This window comes from Hippocampus comes, unplaced genomic scaffold, assembly GCF_001891065.2.
Source record: "Hippocampus comes isolate QL1 unplaced genomic scaffold, H_comes_QL1_v1.1 scaffold96, whole genome shotgun sequence".
Taxonomy (NCBI): Eukaryota; Metazoa; Chordata; class Actinopteri; order Syngnathiformes; family Syngnathidae; genus Hippocampus; species Hippocampus comes.
In genome coordinates, this window is record NW_017806074.1 from 316791 (window position 1) to 338774 (window position 21984).

At 41.5% G+C, this 21984-nt stretch overlaps 2 protein-coding genes and 1 long non-coding RNA gene across 3 annotated transcripts in view; 2 read left to right on the forward strand and 1 right to left on the reverse strand.

The window, feature by feature from the left end:
• On the forward strand, window positions 1-14948 carry uxs1 (UDP-glucuronate decarboxylase 1). Its single transcript, XM_019894511.1, has 15 exons — window positions 1-88; window positions 2246-2273; window positions 2407-2455; window positions 3945-3988; window positions 4436-4496; window positions 4826-5006; window positions 5488-5592; window positions 6244-6303; window positions 6448-6569; window positions 8251-8370; window positions 9606-9649; window positions 11682-11742; window positions 11860-11917; window positions 13057-13160; window positions 14232-14948. The coding sequence occupies exons 1-15, from the start codon at window positions 1-3 to the stop codon at window positions 14361-14363; spliced, it is 1257 nt and encodes a 418-aa protein (XP_019750070.1). The 3' UTR covers window positions 14364-14948.
• A 788-nt stretch (window positions 14949-15736) lies between these two features.
• ecrg4a (ECRG4 augurin precursor a) lies at window positions 15737-19719 on the reverse strand. Its single transcript, XM_019894512.1, has 4 exons — window positions 19521-19719; window positions 18083-18136; window positions 17587-17762; window positions 15737-16016 (listed from the first exon to the last, which is right to left on the reverse strand). Exons 1-4 carry the CDS (start codon window positions 19582-19584, stop codon window positions 15867-15869), a joined length of 444 nt encoding a protein of 147 aa, XP_019750071.1. The 5' UTR covers window positions 19585-19719; the 3' UTR covers window positions 15737-15866.
• A 37-nt stretch (window positions 19720-19756) lies between these two features.
• The window catches only part of LOC109530640 (uncharacterized), a 10603-nt gene continuing 8375 nt past the window's right edge, over window positions 19757-21984 (forward strand). The window contains exon 1 of the long non-coding RNA XR_002171038.1: window positions 19757-19839. This is a non-coding gene — a long non-coding RNA (uncharacterized LOC109530640). The remainder of the gene's footprint in view (window positions 19840-21984) is intronic.

Genomic DNA, 21984 nt, shown 5'->3' on the forward strand with positions numbered 1-21984 from the left:
ATGAAGCGAGTCATCTGGATGATATCAGGATCAAACAGAAGAATGGTTAAGCTACTTTTTGCCCTGGCCTTGATTGCCTACATTGCCTGTGAGTAAAACATGTGCTTCTTATTTGCCTTTGTCATCCCTTCTAAACATGACGGTCGTATCGCTGTGTATTGTCTCACTGAGCCTCCAAAATCGCTACTCTTAAGATAATAGAGCACCTTGCTTGACTTAACCAGACACTGCTTCCTTTAAGTATGATATTTTATATTGCTATCCTATTTTGCTGCGCACCAACATTAACACAACTCCAAACCCAAATCATGTAATTTGCATACATATTATATTACACTATCTTTGATTTAAAATAGTCACGGAAACGTCACCAACACCAGCTGTGCCCATCAAAGTCTGAATCCTGTACATTTTATTAGTTCACCACACACAAGGAGAAGTATTTCACACCTTTATTTATTTCAATTTCAGTATCTTGCTCAAGGACCCTTTGACATGGTCAGATTGAGCCATTCTGCCCCGCCATATTTGAAATCCCTCCTTAAAATGGCAAAGTATGGTTTAGTAGGTTCTAGAAATATGTGCAAAAAAACCATCATTGACAGCCTCTGTAAGGAAAAAAGGGCCGGATGCTCACGCAGCACTGTATTAAAATATACAGTATGTATAGAATGTTAAATAGAAGGGCGGGGGGATAGGGCTGTAAAAGATGCACAAAAGGGTGACCACAGCCTGGAGTGTATCGTAAAGCATTGGTGAACCTGGGGGAGCGTCATAAGCAGTGTACTGAGGCTGTTGTCAGCGCATCAAGCACCACCACATACAGACGTCTGCATGACATGTGCTGCAGCTGCGGAATTCTCTGTGTCAAGCCACTCCGAAACAAAACCAACATGAAGACGACGTGGCATGAAGCTGATCAGCCTTTGGCACAATTTAGGTGTTATTGCAGCCCACGTCGATATTGGCCTTGAGATCATCCGTACTTTCTGTTTGATTTCTGTTCCTTCATCTTCCTCTCGACAGTTCGCCTTAAATTTTCAGTGGGGGTGGAGCTGCATTGGCATTTTGCATTTTCATATTTGCAAGAGAAGAAACATGTCCAAAAAAGTTGAAATGGTGACATTGTCGATTGTCTTTCTCTGCTGGCAGGAGGTGCAGTTTTCTACGAAGCCACTTCGTGTGCGCTTCCCACTGATACCACCCGACCTCTGCAACCTCTGCTGGCCTTTTTATTGACTGTATATGCAAATTACAAGGAATATATCAGAAAAACACTCCCATCTTCATTAACATGCCGCACACATGGGCGGCCCCATAGGGGCCCCTCAGTGGTCCCCCAAGTACAAAGCATTCTCTTGGTATCAACACCAACATCCATAAACTAATAGACACGTAGACATTTTAATGAGCGCTGTCTCCCTGAATTGATCTGCCGGTAACCTGGCTCGTGACCCTTTCTCATGATGGAGCGTACAAGCACTCCCTTCCGTCCATAGTTAAATCTTCCTTTCCAAGTTGTTGGTTAACAGGCGCCAGCGTGTCTACTAGTGAGGGTTAAATCTTTCTCTGTGAGATGAGGAGCGCAATTGACCCCTGATTCTCTGTGCTTCGAATGTGTGCAAAATGTTCTGAACACAAGCACTTCGAGGTCAATCAAGCATGTAACAAGATGAAACTTTAAAACATGACAACATTGTATTTTCTATTCAAACACTTAAACATAATGTTATCCCTGCGGAAGGCTTGCTCTCTGTTAAAATTGCCTACTATCGTGGCTTGTTTAATTACCACGTGACAAGTACAGCGATTAGCTAACTTGCGACGTCCGTATCGTTCCGGCCATTAAAAAAAAATGGATGAAATTGCTCAAAATGGTTGGAAAGGAGCAAAAATAGTTGGCAGATGGGCGTAAAAAAACATGGATCAGATTGCTCAAAAAGGTTGGAAAGGAGCAAAATGAGTTGGCAGAAAATTGTGTTGGAGAGGTGGCGTTTCCCCGCATTCGTGTTGTCCACTTGTGATCCCACCAATGCTCTCATCAACGGAAAAGTGCTCCGATCATTTTTGCCGAAATATGGGTTATGTGCCGTCATTTCAGGACTACAACACGCACCTGATTAAGCCCGCACCAGCTAAATCTAACCTTAAAACCACATTTGGACATACACGGGCCTTTTGATATGGATGGATGATTGGGCTGGTTGGTTCTAATATGTTGAATTGTATCTCTCTTCTCTTTCAGCTGTCTGGGGCAAATACACAACTGTGAGGTAAAGATTTAGATTCCTCTTTGTAAACGTTCTGCCACTTTATTCCCCACAACTCTGCTTGTGATTATGACTGTCATTATCCTACCGCTCATAGCCACTGGTCTCCTTGTGCTTGATGTTTCCCTCGTCGTAGATCGATCAAAGAATACGGGGAGATGGAGATTGAGCAGAAGATTAATGAGGTGAGTTTTGGTGGCATTTATCCCTGCGTTCACCTGACCATTTGCTGTCACGTGCACAGTGATATAAAAAAGTACAGAACCACCCTCCATGTGTTTTACACCATATAATTACTTCCCTCTACTATTAGCCACATCCCGTGCAGCGCTATTTGATGTCAGCATGTTTGTTTATGTGCCAGACTCTAACACAAATTGTAATCACTTTCCGGCTGGCTTATCACAGTGCTGCCGTTTTCCCTTATCGTGGTGACCTTATGGTTTAAAGCATCGTAGGTAAATTGAAATATATCTGGTCATCTCATATTCAAATATCCCGCTGCTTTGAAATCACCCCCGAGCATTAATGTTAGCTATAAATGACACTTCTGCATAATGATCGTGATAAGAGCTGTCACATGGTTTATTGTTGAACGGAACCATGCTGTGCTCCCGCAGTGGTGTCTCAGAACAAATATATGATAGAAACTGAACACACTAAAAAAAAAAAAAGCTGGTGTTTCTGCCATTAAAAAAACTAACTGTGGTGTTAAATTATTTAAAAACATATCCAAAATGTCAAAACTTTATATTTTGATGTGCCTGTCTACTTTATCTACTGCTGTTTCGCGATCAGTCCATGAAGTATTTATTCTAAAAATAAAGTCTAAGACGACGGCCCCCGACTTTTTTTGCTCAACGGACCAGTTTGATGTCAGGCAATATTTTCAGGAACCGGCAGTTTAAGGTGTGACTGATAAATACAACAAAATACAGTAATATGATATGACCTGCATGAAAACTGTGGTATTTTCTAAACAGAATAATAAACACGAACACGAATCATGACACGAGGAACGTCCTAGCAACACTCTCTGGTCGCTATGATAACGTTTACACGCGTCTTCAAAATAAGATACTGGCTGCCAGGTTTACATCTTTTCACATTTGGGATATTGCGAAGCCACCTGAATGGCGCGTGTCAGCTATTTCCTGTCCGCAACAAAACCATAGAATCGTGTGAACTCCCGGATGACTGGCGGCACCGCTGTTTCTGCGGGGTTCCTTGTTGGAGAGCTCCTAACGTGTCGAATAGCGATGGCACCTTTTGCACGTTCCAACAACTTTCTTCTGGTGAAGCCATACTTGTTTGATTTGCATGCGTGCTCGGGGTCTTTGTCAATTAACTTCTTGAATGGTCCATTACGTTCAAGCCCTGTAATGAATAAAGAAAGAGCACAAATGCACTCTATATCGAAATATAGAGATAGCACTATACAATATGTCGTATTCCAGAACACATTGAGAAGGGTCTATCGACAGCAATGTTTGTTTTTTTTTTTTAAAACCCTGACTGTTATACATTTTTCTTCCTGACAAATACATTTTTCAAATGTGATCTGATGTTTTTTTTTTTTTAAATGTCTGAACCCTGACTGTTATACATTTTTGTTCCTGACAAATACATTTTTCAAATGTGATCTGATGGCATGTACTTGTCGTTTCGTTTAAGGCTGTGGCTCCACTACGTGACCAGATTCGTGATTTGGAGCAGAGGTTTGTGTTCGTTGTTTTTTTTTGTTTTTTTTTTTTGAAAAACAGGTTGACATCTGACAGAACAGGAAACCAAAATTATCACTGCAACAGAGCAAAGTATTAATAGATAAATCTGATGAAAGAAAAAAGAGTTTTAATTTCCATCCCTTCATTCAAAAACAGGACATTATGTCAACTGAATAGAGCAGAAAATACTTATTATGATTCAGTTACCGCTTTGCTCCATGTGTCAAAAAATATGTGATAGACTTAGGAGGATGCCGTTTTTTTCAGTGCCACAACGGTGCATTTTGTCAGTCGAGTGCTTCATGGTGATTGTTAGCACAAAATATTTATCACAGGGTTTTTATTTCAGCGTCCGTCTTGCATACTCTTCCCTCCTCCTTACAGATTTTCAGCTTAACAAGTGTTTTTTTTTTTTTTTTTTTTAAATCTTCTCTTCTACAGTTTTTCTCAAAAATACCCACCTGTGAAATTTCTGTCAGAGAAGGATCGAAAGAGGATTCTGGTATGTAAGACAAACAAACAAAATGTGCACTCGCACTTTGAGTGGGGCTGGAGCATGGGGTTACTTTGATGGTTTTTATTTTTTGGGGGGCAGCATGCTGGTTTTGCTATGGCTTATGTTTAGAAAAGTAACACAGCTAGATAGATACGCTTTCCTGTTTGCACCTGTTTTTTCTTTTTAATGGATCTTGGAACTTTTACACATTTGTCACGTTGACAATTTTATGGCATAGGCATGTCAGTCAGTCATGTCATTTTTCTGCTTGTGACTTTGTGTTGTAGCCCACTTCTTGATTTGTATTAAAAATGTGTTGTTTTTTTTTTTCCTAGATTACTGGTGGTGCGGGTTTTGTGGGTTCCCACCTGACTGACAAGCTGATGATGGATGGCCACGAGGTGACTGTGGTGGACAACTTTTTCACCGGGAGAAAAAGGAATGTGGAGCACTGGCTCGGCCATGAAAACTTTGAGCTCATCAATCATGACGTGGTGGAGCCACTCTACATTGAGGGTGAGGGAACGACAAAAAGTAATTGGATTTTTTTTTTTTTTTCCGGCCCCACACACCTTGGGATCAGAATTGGACCATCTCGGCCAAAGCAACCAAAGCTGTTTAGATTAACTGTGAGCCTGTGAGAATGAACAATCTGCCGAGTCATTTCGGCCACTTAAACCACTCAGACCCTGTAAATTAATTTGTTTCTAAATTCTGGAGTTTTGACTCTTACTCAAAATCTGTGTTTGCTGCTTGTGATCCAGTAAACACACCGTGTTGCGTCTAACCAGCTACCGAGCGGTAAGCTAACCTGTCATCTCCAGTACGGCTGGCATCCAGACCTTCATATGCTGCTGCGATGGCACATTAAAAAGCCGCGAATGGGCCGTCGTTTGCCCATCTCTTGCAACTCGACGAAGCCACTTATATAGTCGTGGTATTTGATTGCCAGTTGACTGTTGAGCCAAGTCACACTTAGCTTTTTCTCTTACGGCAGTGGATCAGATCTACCACCTGGCCTCTCCAGCCTCTCCCCCCAATTACATGTACAACCCCATCAAAACCATCAAGACCAACACCATCGGCACTCTCAACATGCTCGGTGAGTCTGAAATGGATTACCGTATTTTCCGCACCTAATAGGCGCACCTAAAAGCCTTCTGTAGTTTGATTGTTTTGCTCTTGATTGTAAAGTGTCCATGAGTGTTGTGAAAGGTGCTTATAAATAAAATGTATTATTATTATTCCATTTTCTGAAAAGCTGACAGCGTGCCTTAAAATCCGATGCGCCTTTTATATGGTCATTACGGTAATATTTCGTGGCTTGCTGTATATTTGACTGTATCAAGACCCCAAAATGGCTCCTTGCAAGAGACATTTTTACAACGCAGAGTTCAACTTTAAGGCGAGGGGTTACGTAGCTGGAACACGCCCAATATATTAAAAAAATGAAAAAAATAAGCCATTCATTGAAGGTACGCGTTATAATCCAGTGCACCTTTTAGTGTGGAAAATACGGTAATACTGTACCGTTTCAATTTGTTGAATGGGTTCAAAAAAATGAGCATTAGCCTGGACAAAGTGAACTATTCTTGGTAAAGTGGTTGTGCATTGGGAATGTATTTGCTGATTTTGTAGCCTTGCTAGATGTTTGTGCCCTCTGGCCCACGTGTTATTCCTGCATCCATTCACGATTAATTGCACAGTTGCTTCTTTGTGCCTCATAGACAAAGGCTGTTGTTTTATCGCTTAGGTTTGGCCAAACGAGTGGGCGCCAGGCTTCTTTTGGCTTCTACCTCGGAAGTTTACGGAGGTAAGAGTCGCTTTTCATTATTGTGTCACATTATAAAGTACTCATCACTCATCATATTATTATTGTTATTGTTTTTGGTAGCCACCTGAGGGGATTGCTTTCCAAATTGCTAAACCATTAATGACTGAAATGTTTTTCCTGCAGACCCTGAGGTGCACCCCCAAAATGAAGAGTATTGGGGCCACGTAAATCCCATCGGTCCTCGAGCATGCTACGATGAAGGGAAACGTGTTGCCGAGACCATGTGTTACGCCTACATGAAGCAGGTATCATTACACTCAGCTATACAGTACATCCATCCATTTTCAATGCCGCGTGTCCCTGAACAGGTTTACTGATACAATCATCCCTCGTTTTTGGCGGTTAATTGGTACTGAAAAGGGCCAGATCCCAGCTGGACACTTTGTAAATATATTGTGGACAGGCAGCCCTAAAAATTGAATTTGAGGAGGAATCTATTTGAAATTAGATATGCCTGTAGCCATTGTTGATTTTCAGGTCTCCCATTTTTTTCATCAAATTGGTTTTGCTTTATTTCTGTGATTTTTTATTTATTTATTTTTTTTGGAGTTACATTACAAAAATTAGTAATCCTGATGACGTAAACAACAATAAAATAATGAATTAGTAATGTATTCATATCTTTTTAACTGGGCCACTGCAGTCCTATTGAATTGCCTGTGGCAACATGAAGGCGATATTCACCCTGTAGGGGCGTGATATCCGATTCAGAATTTTATGTATTTATTTATTTTGTGAAATCGATCTTTTCATGTGTTCATTCACACTCGAAGTCGCATTTGTTTTTGTAACGTTGAACGGGAGGTTGATTGACACGCACAAAATGCGGCAGTGGTTTGCGGCAGAAAATGTGATTGATGTCAGCCTTTAATAGGCTGATGTGATTGACTTCTTTTGCCTTTGCTTCGGGCAAGTGATATTTATTTATCGCCCTCAGCCTCTGGTCCTTACTCAGCTGCTCGTTATTTTTTATTTATTTATTTTTCAACACTCATTGGGATCATTCTTGGAAGCATCCTGCTTTCGATAATCAACTGTCAGTCACCGGTGCGCAGGGACAAAATTATCGTGTCGTCCATCTATTGCCCAGTCATGTCATCAAAATCCATTAACATTTACACGTGGCGACTACAGTTACACAACCGATCGCATGAAAAGCATGTAAGGTGTGGTCAAAAAGACATGAAAAGCTGAGAGGATTGTAAGGTGAATACTTTTAAGAGGGAGACCACCCGTGAGACGAGTGAGGACAAGCAGTACGATGGGACGGAGTCCAGGTTCCAGTCAAGCAACGCAATTCTACATTAACGCCACGTCGATATGGATATTCCAAAATTTTTCTAATTTTTTGAACACTATTAATATCGCTTCCCCCTCCCACATTCACACACTTAAGATGTGGAAGCACGTGTCTGACTATGCAGTCGTGTATGAATGCATAACCTATTACAAGCTCAACTTGGATGACCTTTTCAACACCTTGTCTCCATTGTGTCTGCTCTCCTTCACTGCGCCGAATACATTTGGTCTACAAATTCCCCATTTAGCCAAGCGTTCTGCATAATTTTCATGTTTTTATTCATGTTTCTCAGCCACCGAAATGTGAGCATTGATACATGACGTCCACCTGCGAAGGCTAATGATTTTCAAAAAGCAAAGTTGTGTGTGAAGCACGTGGTCTCGTTTTGTCGAGCGTGCGGGCATAATATTGTCCTCAAGAGCAAATGACACTTATGGAATTTATATTTAACATTTTATTGGTGTGAAGCTGTCATTTCATTGAAAAGTGTGTGTTGGGGCGGGGGGAGCATTGATTCGAATTTCACTGAATACACGAGGACATAAAGAAAAGATGAAAAGCTCGGATAATTGGCAGCAATATGGCACCTCTTTTCAAGGGATTGGCTGTATTTTCTGTGCTCCCAGGAAGGAGTGGAGGTTCGAGTGGCGAGAATCTTCAACACGTTCGGCTCCCGAATGCACATGAACGATGGGCGAGTTGTCAGTAACTTCATCCTGCAGGCTCTCCAGGGGGAACCACTCACAGTAAGAGCCACCAATCACCCCCTCCAAGATTTTATTTTTTTTTTTCCTATTGTTTGCACCCTACTGGTGAAATACACTGCACTGAAAATGTATTGGCTCGCTTCTCTTTTTCCTTTTATTTAGTACCCGGTCAGAAATGATTACTCTTATCATTGTAAATTATGATTATCGCATTTTGGAAAACCTTAACATGCACGAAAAGTCACCAAACTTTGCACATTCATTGGCCCTGGTGGGGGGGGGGGGAAATTGATATTAGGTAGTTGTCATAATCAATGAAAACAAAATGGCTCTGCAGCGCCACCTGCAGTAGAAAAATGAAAACCAATCGCGGTACAGTAAACCTAGGCCTACGAAAATTGGCAGGCACGTGTAGCTGTACAAACAAAAATTGCGGCCGTAGTTTAAAATGAACAGGAAGTGAGCTTTGTATTATGATGAATTTTTGAATGTTCAATTTTGACCTATTTTTTGCACATATGCAGTGGTCAGACTTTGACACCCTTGTGTGTAGAGCAGGGGGCCCCATCCACCGATACTGGGCCGCATGCATACAGACTTAATCTCTTTTTTTTTTTTTTTTTTTTAATGACGGGTGCGGATCATCAAAATTAACATTTGTTTTAACACAAAGGAGGAAGTGCTTCATAACTCCCTTGCACATGCTTCCCAAGAAATCCCAAACTTTTCATGTACATGAATATAAAATTATGTTTTACAACTAGAAATGTATTATAAATTTTTTTTAAAAACATTTTAATGTACTGCGCCGAGGCCATGTTGAATGAATCCCAACTGAAAATGTGTCCAAAAAGCCTCAAGACGTTGACCACGCCCTACACCGAATATTGTGACTTTTCTGCAAAGTGCGTGGTGGCCACTACGGTGTCGCAAAGTCTCTCTTTTCTTTTCCAGTCGTGTATCACTGCATGCGATATCACGAGTGAGCGAGTCCTGTTTGTTCCGATGAAGTTCTGTACCAAGTGGAAAGAGCGTTCCTGCGTGAAGCTGTGTTCATACTTAATTTCTTATTATTCAAAAGGCATACGGTAACTCGAAACCAGTCTAGCCGCAGCATTAGTAAACAACGTTGTCTTCCAATTTAAGTGAATGTAAAATGCAATTACTCCAAGGCAAACGTAATCAACTGATGGCGCGTGTAATTCAATGCATTTCGCGACACGGGTAGACACCCGTGTTGCGCCGTGCTAATTAATCTCCTGTTGTTGCGCTAGGTTTATGGCACCGGTTCCCAAACAAGAGCCTTCCAGTACGTAAGGTAAGAAGGGAAACATTCTTCTCGAATTCAATCCCGTTTGGTATGTCCACTGGGGTGACTCTTAACGTTTGTCAGTTCCACTTTAATTCTCGTGCTCCAGCCCCCGAAAAGCACGTCGTAAATAAGGATTCCGTTGCATCTCTGCGAATAGATGTACCCCGTGAAGGCTATATTTGTGTTGACAAATTTCATTTGTGTTAAAGTAAAGGACAGATGCTCAGGCGTTTCATAGAGGAACGTGATTTTCCCTTTGATTCATGAATGGAATCATTATTTTTTTTTTTATGATTAATTTTTTTAATTGATTTTTTATATTTATATATTTTATATATTATTTTATTTATTATTATTATTTTATTATTATAATGCTGTATTTTATATTGCACTTACATTGAACTGTGTACAGTTCTTTTCTGAAACATTTATTTTGTGCAATGAAACACTTTATTTTTTCTCCCCCTTTTTTTTTTTTTTTTGCTGCTGTAGACTGCAAGTTTCCCCAGTGTGGGACAAATAAAGGTTATCTTATCTTAATCAGTCTGGCAAGAAGTGATGAGAGCGTTAATGATGTAACATGTGACTTTGTGGAAATGAACCAATTCGAGTAGACTTCCTTACTTCCTTGAGTGTTCAACCTTGGATCTGTCCAAAGAGTGCGGGATGCTCAGTTCCCGGCGGTCAGGACATATGACAGTTTGAGGTTACAAACGGCACAAGAAGGCACGCTCATTTGGTATCAGTCCTTCCTTGGATTTTTTTTTTCATATTTATAACCTAAAGTGTTGTTCATATGACTAGTTACACAAATTATGGCATTTGAAGGCCATGAACTAGTTTGTGGAGCAGCGCAAGAGTGCATCGGCACGTGGCGCAGTAAAAGGTTGACTGCAAAGCCCAAGAAAAAGTCAAACGATTGGAGGTTTGCGAATGCAACTTAGAAGAGTACGATTGCAGAGCTGTTTGCATTTTTAGGTTACACTCTGTTTTCCTTCATTCTTCATCGGAAAGAATCCCGCATCATACAGTACTTGATTGAAAAATTCTACAACATGCCTGTTTTTTTTTTTTTTTTTTGTCCTTCCACATACACCACCAAATGGATCAAAACCTGCTTTGATGCACAAGCCTCAAGGTCCAAAATAGCAGTTAGAGTACACAATTGATTGATCGTGCTTTCCTTCACGCTTTGTTTGCTCTCCTGTGCACATGTTCGTAAATGCCAATCACGCTCCCCAACCTGCAGCATGCCTTAAGCCCATCGATGACAAGCTGACAAGCTGCGTTCACGTTTTGGCACCAACAACAATAAACCGCCACGTCCAAGGACTTATCGACACTGGGTTTCTTGAGGTTATTTTTGCATGACTTTCGATCACAGTAAAACCTCCAGACCTCGGAGTCATTGCTCAAATTTTAAAGCAGTCTTACAAATGCACCCCAGTTTGCTAGGTCCCGTCTTGCCAAGCTTTTTGAGCCGGTTGACTCTAAACTCACCTGTTCAAGACTTCCCTCTCCCTTTCCTGAAGCTGCACTTCTCCTGTTGTGTAGATTGTCTCGTTATTTAGTGGATGGCTGTTTGCTGCCTGTGTGATTTTTATTTATTTTTTTAACCACAATTTCCGAGTTTCGTTAGAATTCTGAAGGTTCAACCACAAGGATATTTGACTTGAGAGGTTACACTGTATAAAGCCGGTTGAATTATTAGATTCCGCCATAGATCATCTTCAAAGTTCTTGCTCGTGCCCTAATGGAGCAACATGGATAGAAACCGGTGTTCAACATATCGGAGAGAGTGAATACATGCTGACTCTGCCACGTCTCGCCTGACTTTTGCCCATTGTGAATTTTTAAATGGGGGAGGAAAAGCTCGAATGAAACATTTCTGTCCCGACATATGGAAGCTTCTGTTATTAGGATGAACCGAAAGAATTGGGAGGGAACGTCACTCCCATGAAGCGAGGCCCCACCGCTATAGAATTCACATGAATGGAGCCCATTGTAAATTCATTTCTATGTGTGATTGGAATTCCAGTGACCTGGTTAACGGCATGGTGTTGTTGATGAACAGTAACATCAGCAGTCCGGTCAATCTGGTGAGTTCCTCTTCATGAGCCACTACATTTTACATTAAACCTTTGGCACACCAAACCCAAACTCCCTCATCCTCCTGTAACCTTAAACCAACACCCAAATGTGTTTTCAATCTGCAGGGGAACCCAGAGGAGCATACCATACTGAAGTTCGCTCAGCTCATCAAAAGTCTCGTCGGTAAGGGTGCCCGATCGATCGATATTTGTCATCGGATGTGCGCGCTGTCTCGAGCCCCGCTATCTCGGTGCCGGTCTGTCCCACCCTCGCACCTTTCTCCCTCCGCATTAAGATGCGCTTTGTGCGGAAAAGGATGAAGTCCTTGAAGGTTTAAAGTTGTTGACTGTTCAAATAATACCACACTCGTTAATATGACATGGATTGCTGGACTGCAAAGGCACAGCGGTAAAATTCTCATTTTAGTACCGTATTTTCTGCACGATATGGCACTTCGGAGTATAAGGCGCACCGCATTATAACGCGCATAGAATAGAAGTGACCATAGTGGCTGAGTTTGCGTTATGCATCCACTAGATGGAGCTGCGCTAAAGGGAATACAATACAATACAGCTTTATTGATATAGCGCTGAAGCAAAGCACTTTCCAGAACATTTAAAATACGACCTCCAGGAAATGTGAATATTGATCCACATATAAGGCACATCGGATTCTAAGGCGCACTGTCGGCTTTTGAGAAAATGGAATGCTTTTAGGTGCGCCTTACAGTGCGGAGAATACGGTAGCTATACAAAACAACAGCCGGCCAAACGACAGCGCCAGATGCTACGGTACCCAATTCCAAAGAATGCTGACTCAATTGCCATCTCCTCCACGGTTTCTCTGTGTGGAAGTGCCCTTATACTGAGCCACTAACAACAGCCGGTGATGATGTGAATGTGCATTTAAAGAGGAATTCAAATCCCAAAATGTTCCTCTCTGTCTCACTCGTGCCGTTGGAATCCACAGATTGATTCAACTCTGGGTGGGTTGCCATCTGTTCGAGAGGGCATGCGTTGAACTCACATTTGGCTCATCTTGAGTCATGTAAATCTGTGGTTTGGATGCAAATCCACAAAACCAGCGCAGCAACCATGTTCTGTCATTATTTTGTTCATCCGACACAATAGTCACTCCATCAAGGTTGGACTGTTTAAAAAAAATATTACAATAATAATAATGAAGCTCACCTCTTCCACACCACTTGACAAGAACAAGAATAGGTTTTACGGAACTGTTTGTATACTTGTTTGCACACCGAGTAAGGGGGTCTTATTATTATTGTTCCGGTCATTTCAAGCCCATTTTGTCCACTCCCACAGTGAGCAGAAGTCAGATCCAGTTCCTTCCCGAGGCCCAGGATGACCCACAAAGGCGGAAGCCTGACATCCGAAAAGCCAAGATGATGCTGGCCTGGGAACCAGTGGTATGAACCCCTGTAAACATGATATCACTTTGCCAGTCATTTATCTTAACCCTTTCAGGGACACAGTGGACAGCTTATGTTATCAGGTTACAGGGTGCATGATAGGCTTAAGATTCCACAAACTAGATACCTCGGTACAGTATCTGCTTCGGAGATACTTCCTTGACAGTCAGTCAAAGCTTTGAACACAAAGAAAAGTAGTCACGTTGATTGGCATGTTTTGAATATCATGATGGCAAAAATAAGTCTCGATTCAGTTTGCTCACAATGTTACCACAGGTTACAACAATTGTACAGGCACAAAATGGCGGATACTGGATGTGAAATACTTCAAGCTCCATCACTTAAAATAACTCTAGCTATCAGCAACTCGGTAACTTAGCGCTCTCCAACCACGCTCTTTCCCGCTCGCTCTACCGTGATGTCATAAAAGCTACGGAGGATCCACAAAAACAGCACCTGCCGCACTAGCCTGCAGAAAACCCCCCATGAATGATTCTTTTGGGCTAAGTTCAAGACCACAGGCATATCTGATTCCCAACAAATTCCTCCTCAAATCAGATTTTTTTTTAAAAAATTATGTATTTATTTTTTGGGAGGGGCAGGTGGGAGGTGGTGGGGGGAGGCGGGGTGACTGTCCACACTGCTTTTAAGCAAGTGTCCAAATGGTATCTGGCCCTGTTCAGACTGGGCCACATCATGGAAGCATCTGGCAGGTTGCTATAGCAACAATGTCAGGACAGAGGCGTCATCCAGCGCATCCAGAGGCATTGACCGCTGCGCACTTCAACATGTGCCGTACGCCCTCCATCCCCCACACTCCCTACCCGACACCGATCACGTGTCTTCTCACGATGGCCACCGTCTGCCTCCCTTACCCCCACTCCCTCCCTCCCTGCCCCATTGATCTTCTATTGAAGGTTAAATATATGTTATAATCAAATTCTCTGGGTCCGCATTTTGTAGTAATTTGAATTTTTTTTTTTTTTTTTTTTTAACATTGCATGGGTGGCACTCAGTCTTACACAAGCAGTCCAGCTGGAGTGCGTCACGGTGTTTGTGTGTTGACAGGTGCCCCTGGAGGAGGGCCTGAAGAAAACCATCCAGTACTTCAGCAGAGAACTGGAGCACCAGGCCAACAACCAGTACATCCCCAAACCCAAAGCGGCCCGCATGAAGAAAGGTCGAACCCGACACATTTAAGCAGGACCTCCTTACCATTTTTGACGCGTGTGCAGAGTTGCATTCTGGGATATTTATTGCGAGAAGACTTTTGATTGTTGCCTTGATAAGGAGTTTGCAAATTGCACTGTGAGGCCTTCCTCGCGTGAGCTTTTTAGGTTGTACAAGCAAATTACTGTATTTAAAATGGCCTACAGCATCATTGGTTGTCATTTGTCTATCGTATTGTCTTTTTTTTTTTCCGAGTCAATTTTTAAGATATTTAAAACGTGACATTTCTCAAGTGCTTTGTGCTTTTATCAAAGATAAGCCATTCTCTTGTCTCCTGGCGAAGAAAAAAATGTTACTGTGACACCGTGCTTCACTTTGGGCAACATCGCACATCAGGATGGATATTATTCTTATGAGGTGGAAGATAATTATTTTAATAAAAGATTTACAATAACGCCTCTTGGTACGAGAACATGTGGCACAACCTTTTTTTTTTTAATGTCACTGACTTTTTTTTTTATTTTTTACACACAGGCTTAATGTAAGACCTTTTGCAGGCTGCATATTCATATTGAAGCATAATGATGTGCATAAATACAATTTAATGCAAAATAATGCATGTTAGCCTTCCTTCATCTTGTAGTCACATAATTTACAATAGATTGTTACAGTCAGTGTCATAAGTGCTGACCTTAAATTCTGTAACGGTATTGCTTAGATATAACGTGTTGGTTATACAAGACTTATTCAATTAGATAGTGGATCATTTTTTATATGCATTTAATGCCATTTGGTGAAATAAACCGCTCTTTTAAGATGTAAAATCCAGCATGGCGAAGCGGAGTAAAAGTCGAAACTGTTCACTGACATGAAGAAGAAATGACAATTTTAATGCCCTTTAGGAATTGGTCCTCTTTAGCCATGGGTCAGTCGTGTGACTTTTTTTTTTTGGGTGCTAAAGCGTTCAAGGGGAAATGGTGGGGTAAAATACTGGAAATATTTTCAAAGTACAAACCTAATTCGTGTGCCAAAAAAAACTGAAGTGACAAGGCGATTTCTTATTTCAAAATAAATGAGCTAACAGCGCTGGCAATGCTAATGATAAGAAGCAGAACAAGTTGGAGACATTACATGGAGAAATACGTTTATGGACTTCATGTGACATGATCACATTTTATAAAATGCTGGCGTCGGGCGGAATCCTCATACCTCCGAAAGCATCACTTTTCAGGAGACCCCAAAAAGCATCATCAAACAGAGCAGGCCATTTTCCACACTTTATAGACTGGTCAATAGTTTGTGAAAATAACACATGTAGCCTGACCATTTGTATATGTTGCAGAAAAACTATTACATGGACAGTTTTTTTTTTTTCAGCGAAAAGCGGGATTTTCACAGAGAGCTCACTTGTACTTTGGCTTTATTTGTGAGCAGAACACAGGAAGGCAGGAGAAAGCTGCTTTGCATATTAAAAAAAAAAAGTATGCATAGAACCCCCCAACGGCAGAAAGGTGCTCGTGTGCGTGCAAGCTGCTAATAATAGTCATAGTTAACATTGGCGCCGTGTCGGTATGAGTTTGGGTCACGCGGGCCAATGGCCGCGTTCTCATCGTAGTGATGCTGACGTCCGTGGTCGTTGGAGCGTGCGAAGTCCATCCAGTAGGAGAGATCTGTCTCCAACCTCTGGCCAGAGAGAGAGACGGGAGTGGGAGGCGGTGGGGGAGTTAAAATGACGTTGGGTGAAAGCGGCCTTCAGAAAACTCAGCGAGCAGGAAAACATGGTGGGTGAAAAGGCCAACAGCTTGACAGCACTCACCTTTCAGGAGCATGGCGACAAAGGTCATTCGTGAAGGCGGTCATTGCGGGAGACGCTTGTGTATGTCTTAAGTCTAATTTTAATACCAACCGACATGCCATTTGCATTATGATTGGCATTTATTACAACCACAAGGGGTAGATGGCAGTTTTAAAGCAGTTTAATGTACAGTACCGGTAAATTACAATCTCAGAAATATCTATGCATGCGCCAGCAATCAATGTGAAAAAAATGCACATGAATAAATAATTTATATGCAGATGTGAATGTGAACCGCAAGCTGCACCCATGAAGATACGCTACACACAAAAAGTTGTGGCTTGTTCTTCTGAATGCAAATGTTCAACTGTTTAATGTTTCAGTACTTTTATTGTTCAGTATTTCAGTACGTTTTTTGCCCTACTTAATTGTCTCAAACAAGGAGCCGATGGGCGGACACTCACAACTAGTCTTTGATGAATGTATCGAATGACGATGTCTACTTTTATACCTTTCAGTGACTCTGCCAGTCTCTCTCCTCCAACATGCCACTGACGCTCTTACAATCCCTGATCAAACGTTAGCTGCGACAATGTGAACAGCGAAACGATTCAGCTAGTTCACCTGTAATGGTTAAGTGCATTATACAGTGCCTTGCGAAAGTATTAGCCCCCCTTGAACTTTTTGCCATATTTCAGGCTTCAGACATAAAGAGATAAAATTGTTTATTTGTTGTTGTTGTGAAGAATCAACACTAAGTGGGGAACAGATATTTCAGACTTCAGACATAAAGAGATAAAATAGTTTTTTTGTTGTTGTGAAGAATCAACACTAAGTGGGGAACAGCCATGAAGTGCTACAAAATGCATATGAATTAAAACTTTTTTAAAACAAATAAAAGATGGACAATCCATGGCAGCCTTTTGATTTTGTGCCTGCAAACCAATCAATCAAACTAGCGTCCTTCATGCTGCTCTGCATTTAATAATCGAGCTTTTGATAGACTTAACGCTAATAAAACCAGTTGTCAGCCGTTATGAACTCAACAGCGAGAGCACCGTGCAGCAAAACTGTGATTGCGATTGTAGTAAGTGTCACCGCATTAGCATTTTAAGTGCCACCACCAAGAGAGTGAAAATGTCACCGACTGCACACGTGTGTGTGGCAAATCGCCTTTTGCATGTTAATCGGGTACTCCAGCCAGCGAGTTACGTCTGGCATGCAGCCGTGCTTGGTGGTTTGATTTGATGCCGAAGAATTTTTTTTTGTATGTTTTATGTAACTACACTACCAGCAACGTTACATACTGCATATCAATGAATGCAATCATTTCCCTTTATGAAACGTCGTTACGCGTCCTTCACGGTGCCTTCACGGGCACTATATCAATCAGACTTGCTATTTAAACACCCTCTTAGATGATCATAAACAAACGTGGATGCGAGTAAAGCAACCCACCTGCTCGTCGTAGCCCATGTACATAAACTGCATAATCCATTGCTGCACGTCCGGTCTGCTGCGGTCCCAAATGTTCCTCTTGGTTCGGCTCAGTTTAGCCAAAAACTCCTGCGCTTTTGAAGGAGACACGGCTACGGAGGACTTGAACGGGGCAGCAGGACGAGCGACTCCTGCCACTACAGTGGTACACAAAAAGCGATAATTATTACGATCATAATGTTTTTAATATCTTTGGGTGTTGGGAGGACGCAGTGCTGTTAAGAGAAATTGTTCAAGGAGTAAGTTTGGCCCAAAGCTCCTGCACTTTTGTCGGAGACACGGCTAAGGAGGCCTTGAAGGAGGCACACAAAAAGCGATAAATATCATGATTCGTTTTCTTTCATTTCGTTGGCTGTTGGGAGGAAGCAGTGCTGTTCTGACAAATTGCTCAAGGAATACCCATTATTAATTTGGAATGTGTAATTTGTGTGTCATGTGCTTTTGTGTTGACACCTACCATCTCTCTTTCTCAGGATCTTGAGCAGCTTCTTGGCATCACCTGACTTCACTTCTGTTCGGACAAAAGACAACTCAGATCTCACCACATTTCTTTTGTATGTACTACAGTATGGCAATCAGCGTTGTTGTACTCCTCTGACGCATGCACCACCTAATCCGAGCCCACCCCCACTTTGGCCACACTCCACCCCACCCCCACCGAATGACTTTCAGGAATGGCTCCCTTTCATGGCATAAACTGAGCCTTATTCCACTTGAAGCGGTACATTATTTAACTTGACCAGAGGTGAAAAATGCATCTCTTTTTCTCTTCTGTATGGAATAATAACATGTATTGGATGTGCTATTTGAATGAGCTTGGCAAACAGTTTTTTTTTCCACAGCATGAGTAGCGAGTCACTTTTTCCACTCTTGTTTTTCCTTTGTCCCTTGAGGGCTTTCTTTGTGCCATCTGGAGAAACCATTTGAACCACATTGGTGCATTCAATGTAAAACTTTGAGAGTTTACATTTTTAAGGCCTGCTTAAAAACGAAATACAAGAAAGAAGTGCTGTAGTGCAATATCCAATGGAATTTAATTCTGCTCCTGTTCTGAATTAGTGTGCTGACATGAGAGAAGAATGCCTTTATTTTGACGTTGTTTAAGAATAAGATAAGAAGAGAAATTCCCACACACACACACACACACACACACACACTTATGACCGAAATATATATATATATATATATATAAAACAGCGGAAGCACTTTGTGTCTCTTTCGCTGTGAACAATAATCTTACAATCAATTTTCATTTTATTTAGCCTTTGCGGGCGAAAAAGTAAAAATCACTCCCTACTATACTATAATGCTATAAATTATCTTAGGGCTCTATGACACCAGCACACATTATTGCAATGTTTTGCAGGAAAAATGTAATTACTTTGATGGACATTGAAGAAAGAACCCTGACAACAAGATTCCTCAACATGTTCAGACGTGCAACACAAACCACAACAGAATGAAAGGACTAGAACACCAGAAGATAATTTGATTGTGCTGTGGTTTCTAGATTTAGGCTTGGGGCCCAGAACAGGTTGTGAGTGGATTTTTATTAGGTCGCTGATACTGTACAATTTGTGATTTTTTTTTTTTTTGTACTGGGGGAGTGGGGGGGATTTCACCCCCTGACCACATGGGTATTGTCTCATTTTTCTTTATTTGGTTTTGTTTCATGATTGTGATTGTCTGAAATGTCCGACAGTTTAATTGAATTCCATGAAAAATCAGATAAATGTTGATGCCTGATCGGTCATGTCATAGATAAAGGTCCACCAATTTTGTCAGGGTACGTAAACATGAGCACATTTCAGTCCAGGACATGATGCAAATGTCTTCTGTGGCTCTCGAGGTGAAAACCCTGCAGAAGTATAACAGAAAGTAAAGTTGGGACTTACCTGAAAGCGCCAAGAATATCAGCAGTGCAGCAAACCCCAAGACCCTGAACAGCTGGGATGCCATCTTTTTCCCCCGCTCACGCAAGAGAGAAAAAGTCCTGCACGAAGCTGAGCTAGCAGGCAACAACTGCGCTTTGACAACCAGAGGGGAGAGCAGGCTCGCCTCCACACTCACTCACTGACTTTTCCAAGTGAGAAAGCGGCCCGTGGCGGTGGAATGTCGCCTGTGGAAATAAGACTGCAGCTGGAAGTCTCGATTGGTGCCTCGGGTATACTTTCCAGCAGGAGTGAAAAGGAGGGGAAGCCTTCTCCGAATTGGGTTTGCTTTGATTCATGTTGGATAAGATGAGTCAATAAAATTTATGGGGAATTCTAGAGGGTACTTAAGCGTTTTTTGACCAAAAACACGACCATGTATGGTAAGGCGTTTTTAGCCCCCCCCAAAAACGACCATGTACAGAAAGGTGTTTTTAACCGAAAAAAACGACGATGTATAGTAAGGTGTTTTTTGACAAAAAAAAAAACGACCATGTATAGTAAGGCGTTTTTGGCCAAAAAAAAGACCATGCATAGGAAGGCGTTTTTGGCCGAAAAAAAGGACCATGTAGTGTAAGGCGTTTTTGGCCGGAAAAAAAAACATGTATAGTAAGGCGTCTTTTGCCGAAAAAAACGACCATGTATTGGAAGGCGTTTTTGGCCGAAAAAAAAGACCATGTTTAGTAAGGCGTTTTTTTGCCCAAAAAACGACCATGTATAGTAAGGTGTTTTTGGCCAAAAAAAAAGACTACGTATAGGAAGGCGTTTTTGGCCCAAAAAACCGACCATGTGTAGTATGGTGTTTTTTGCCGAAAAAAACGACCATGTATAGTAAGGCGTTTTTAGCCGAAAAAAAAAGACTACGTATAGGAAGGCGTTTTTGGCCCAAAAAACCGACCATGTGTAGTATGGTGTTTTTTGCCGAAAAAAACGACCATGTATAGTAAGGCGTTTTTAGCCGAAAAAAAAAGACTACGTATAGGAAGGCGTTTTTGGCCCAAAAAACCGACCATGTGTAGTATGGTGTTTTTTGCCGAAAAAAACGACCATGTATAGTAAGGCGTTTTTAGCCGAAAAAAAAAGACTACGTATAGGAAGGCGTTTTTGGCCCAAAAAACCGACCATGTGTAGTATGGTGTTTTTTGCCGAAAAAAACGACCATGTATAGTAAGGCGTTTTTAGCCGAAAAAAAAAGACTACGTATAGGAAGGCGTTTTTGGCCCAAAAAACCGACCATGTGTAGTATGGTGTTTTTTGCCGAAAAAAACGACCATGTATAGTAAGGCGTTTTTAGCCGAAAAAAAAAGACTACGTATAGGAAGGCGTTTTTGGCCCAAAAAACCGACCATGTGTAGTATGGTGTTTTTTGCCGAAAAAAACGACCATGTATAGTAAGGCGTTTTTAGCCGAAAAAAAAAGACTACGTATAGGAAGGCGTTTTTGGCCCAAAAAACCGACCATGTGTAGTATGGTGTTTTTTGCCGAAAAAAACGACCATGTATAGTAAGGCGTTTTTAGCCGAAAAAAAAAGACTACGTATAGGAAGGCGTTTTTGGCCCAAAAAACCGACCATGTGTAGTATGGTGTTTTTTGCCGAAAAAAACGACCATGTATAGTAAGGCGTTTTTAGCCGAAAAAAAAAGACTACGTATAGGAAGGCGTTTTTGGCCCAAAAAACCGACCATGTGTAGTATGGTGTTTTTTGCCGAAAAAAACGACCATGTATAGTAAGGCGTTTTTAGCCGAAAAAAAAAGACTACGTATAGGAAGGCGTTTTTGGCCCAAAAAACCGACCATGTGTAGTATGGTGTTTTTTGCCGAAAAAAACGACCATGTATAGTAAGGCGTTTTTAGCCGAAAAAAAAAGACTACGTATAGGAAGGCGTTTTTGGCCCAAAAAACCGACCATGTGTAGTATGGTGTTTTTTGCCGAAAAAAACGACCATGTATAGTAAGGCGTTTTTAGCCGAAAAAAAAAGACTACGTATAGGAAGGCGTTTTTGGCCCAAAAAACCGACCATGTGTAGTATGGTGTTTTTTGCCGAAAAAAACGACCATGTATAGTAAGGCGTTTTTGGCCAAAAAAATAGACCATGTATAGTAAGGCGTTTTTTGCGAAAAAAATGACCATGTATATAGTAAGGCATTTTTTGCCGAAAAAAACGACCATGTATAGTAAGGCGTTTTTGGCCAAAAAAAAAGACCATCAATAGGAAGGCGTTTTTGGCCGAAAAAAAAAGACCATGTATAGTAAGGCGTTTTTGGCCGAAAAAAACGACCATGTACAGTCAGGCGTTTTTGACCGAAAAAAAAGACCATGTATAGTAAGGCGTTTTTTGCCGAAAAAAAACGACCATAAGTAGTAAGGTGTTTTTGGACGAAAAAAACGACCATGTATAGTAAGGCATTTTTTGCCGAAAAAAACGAC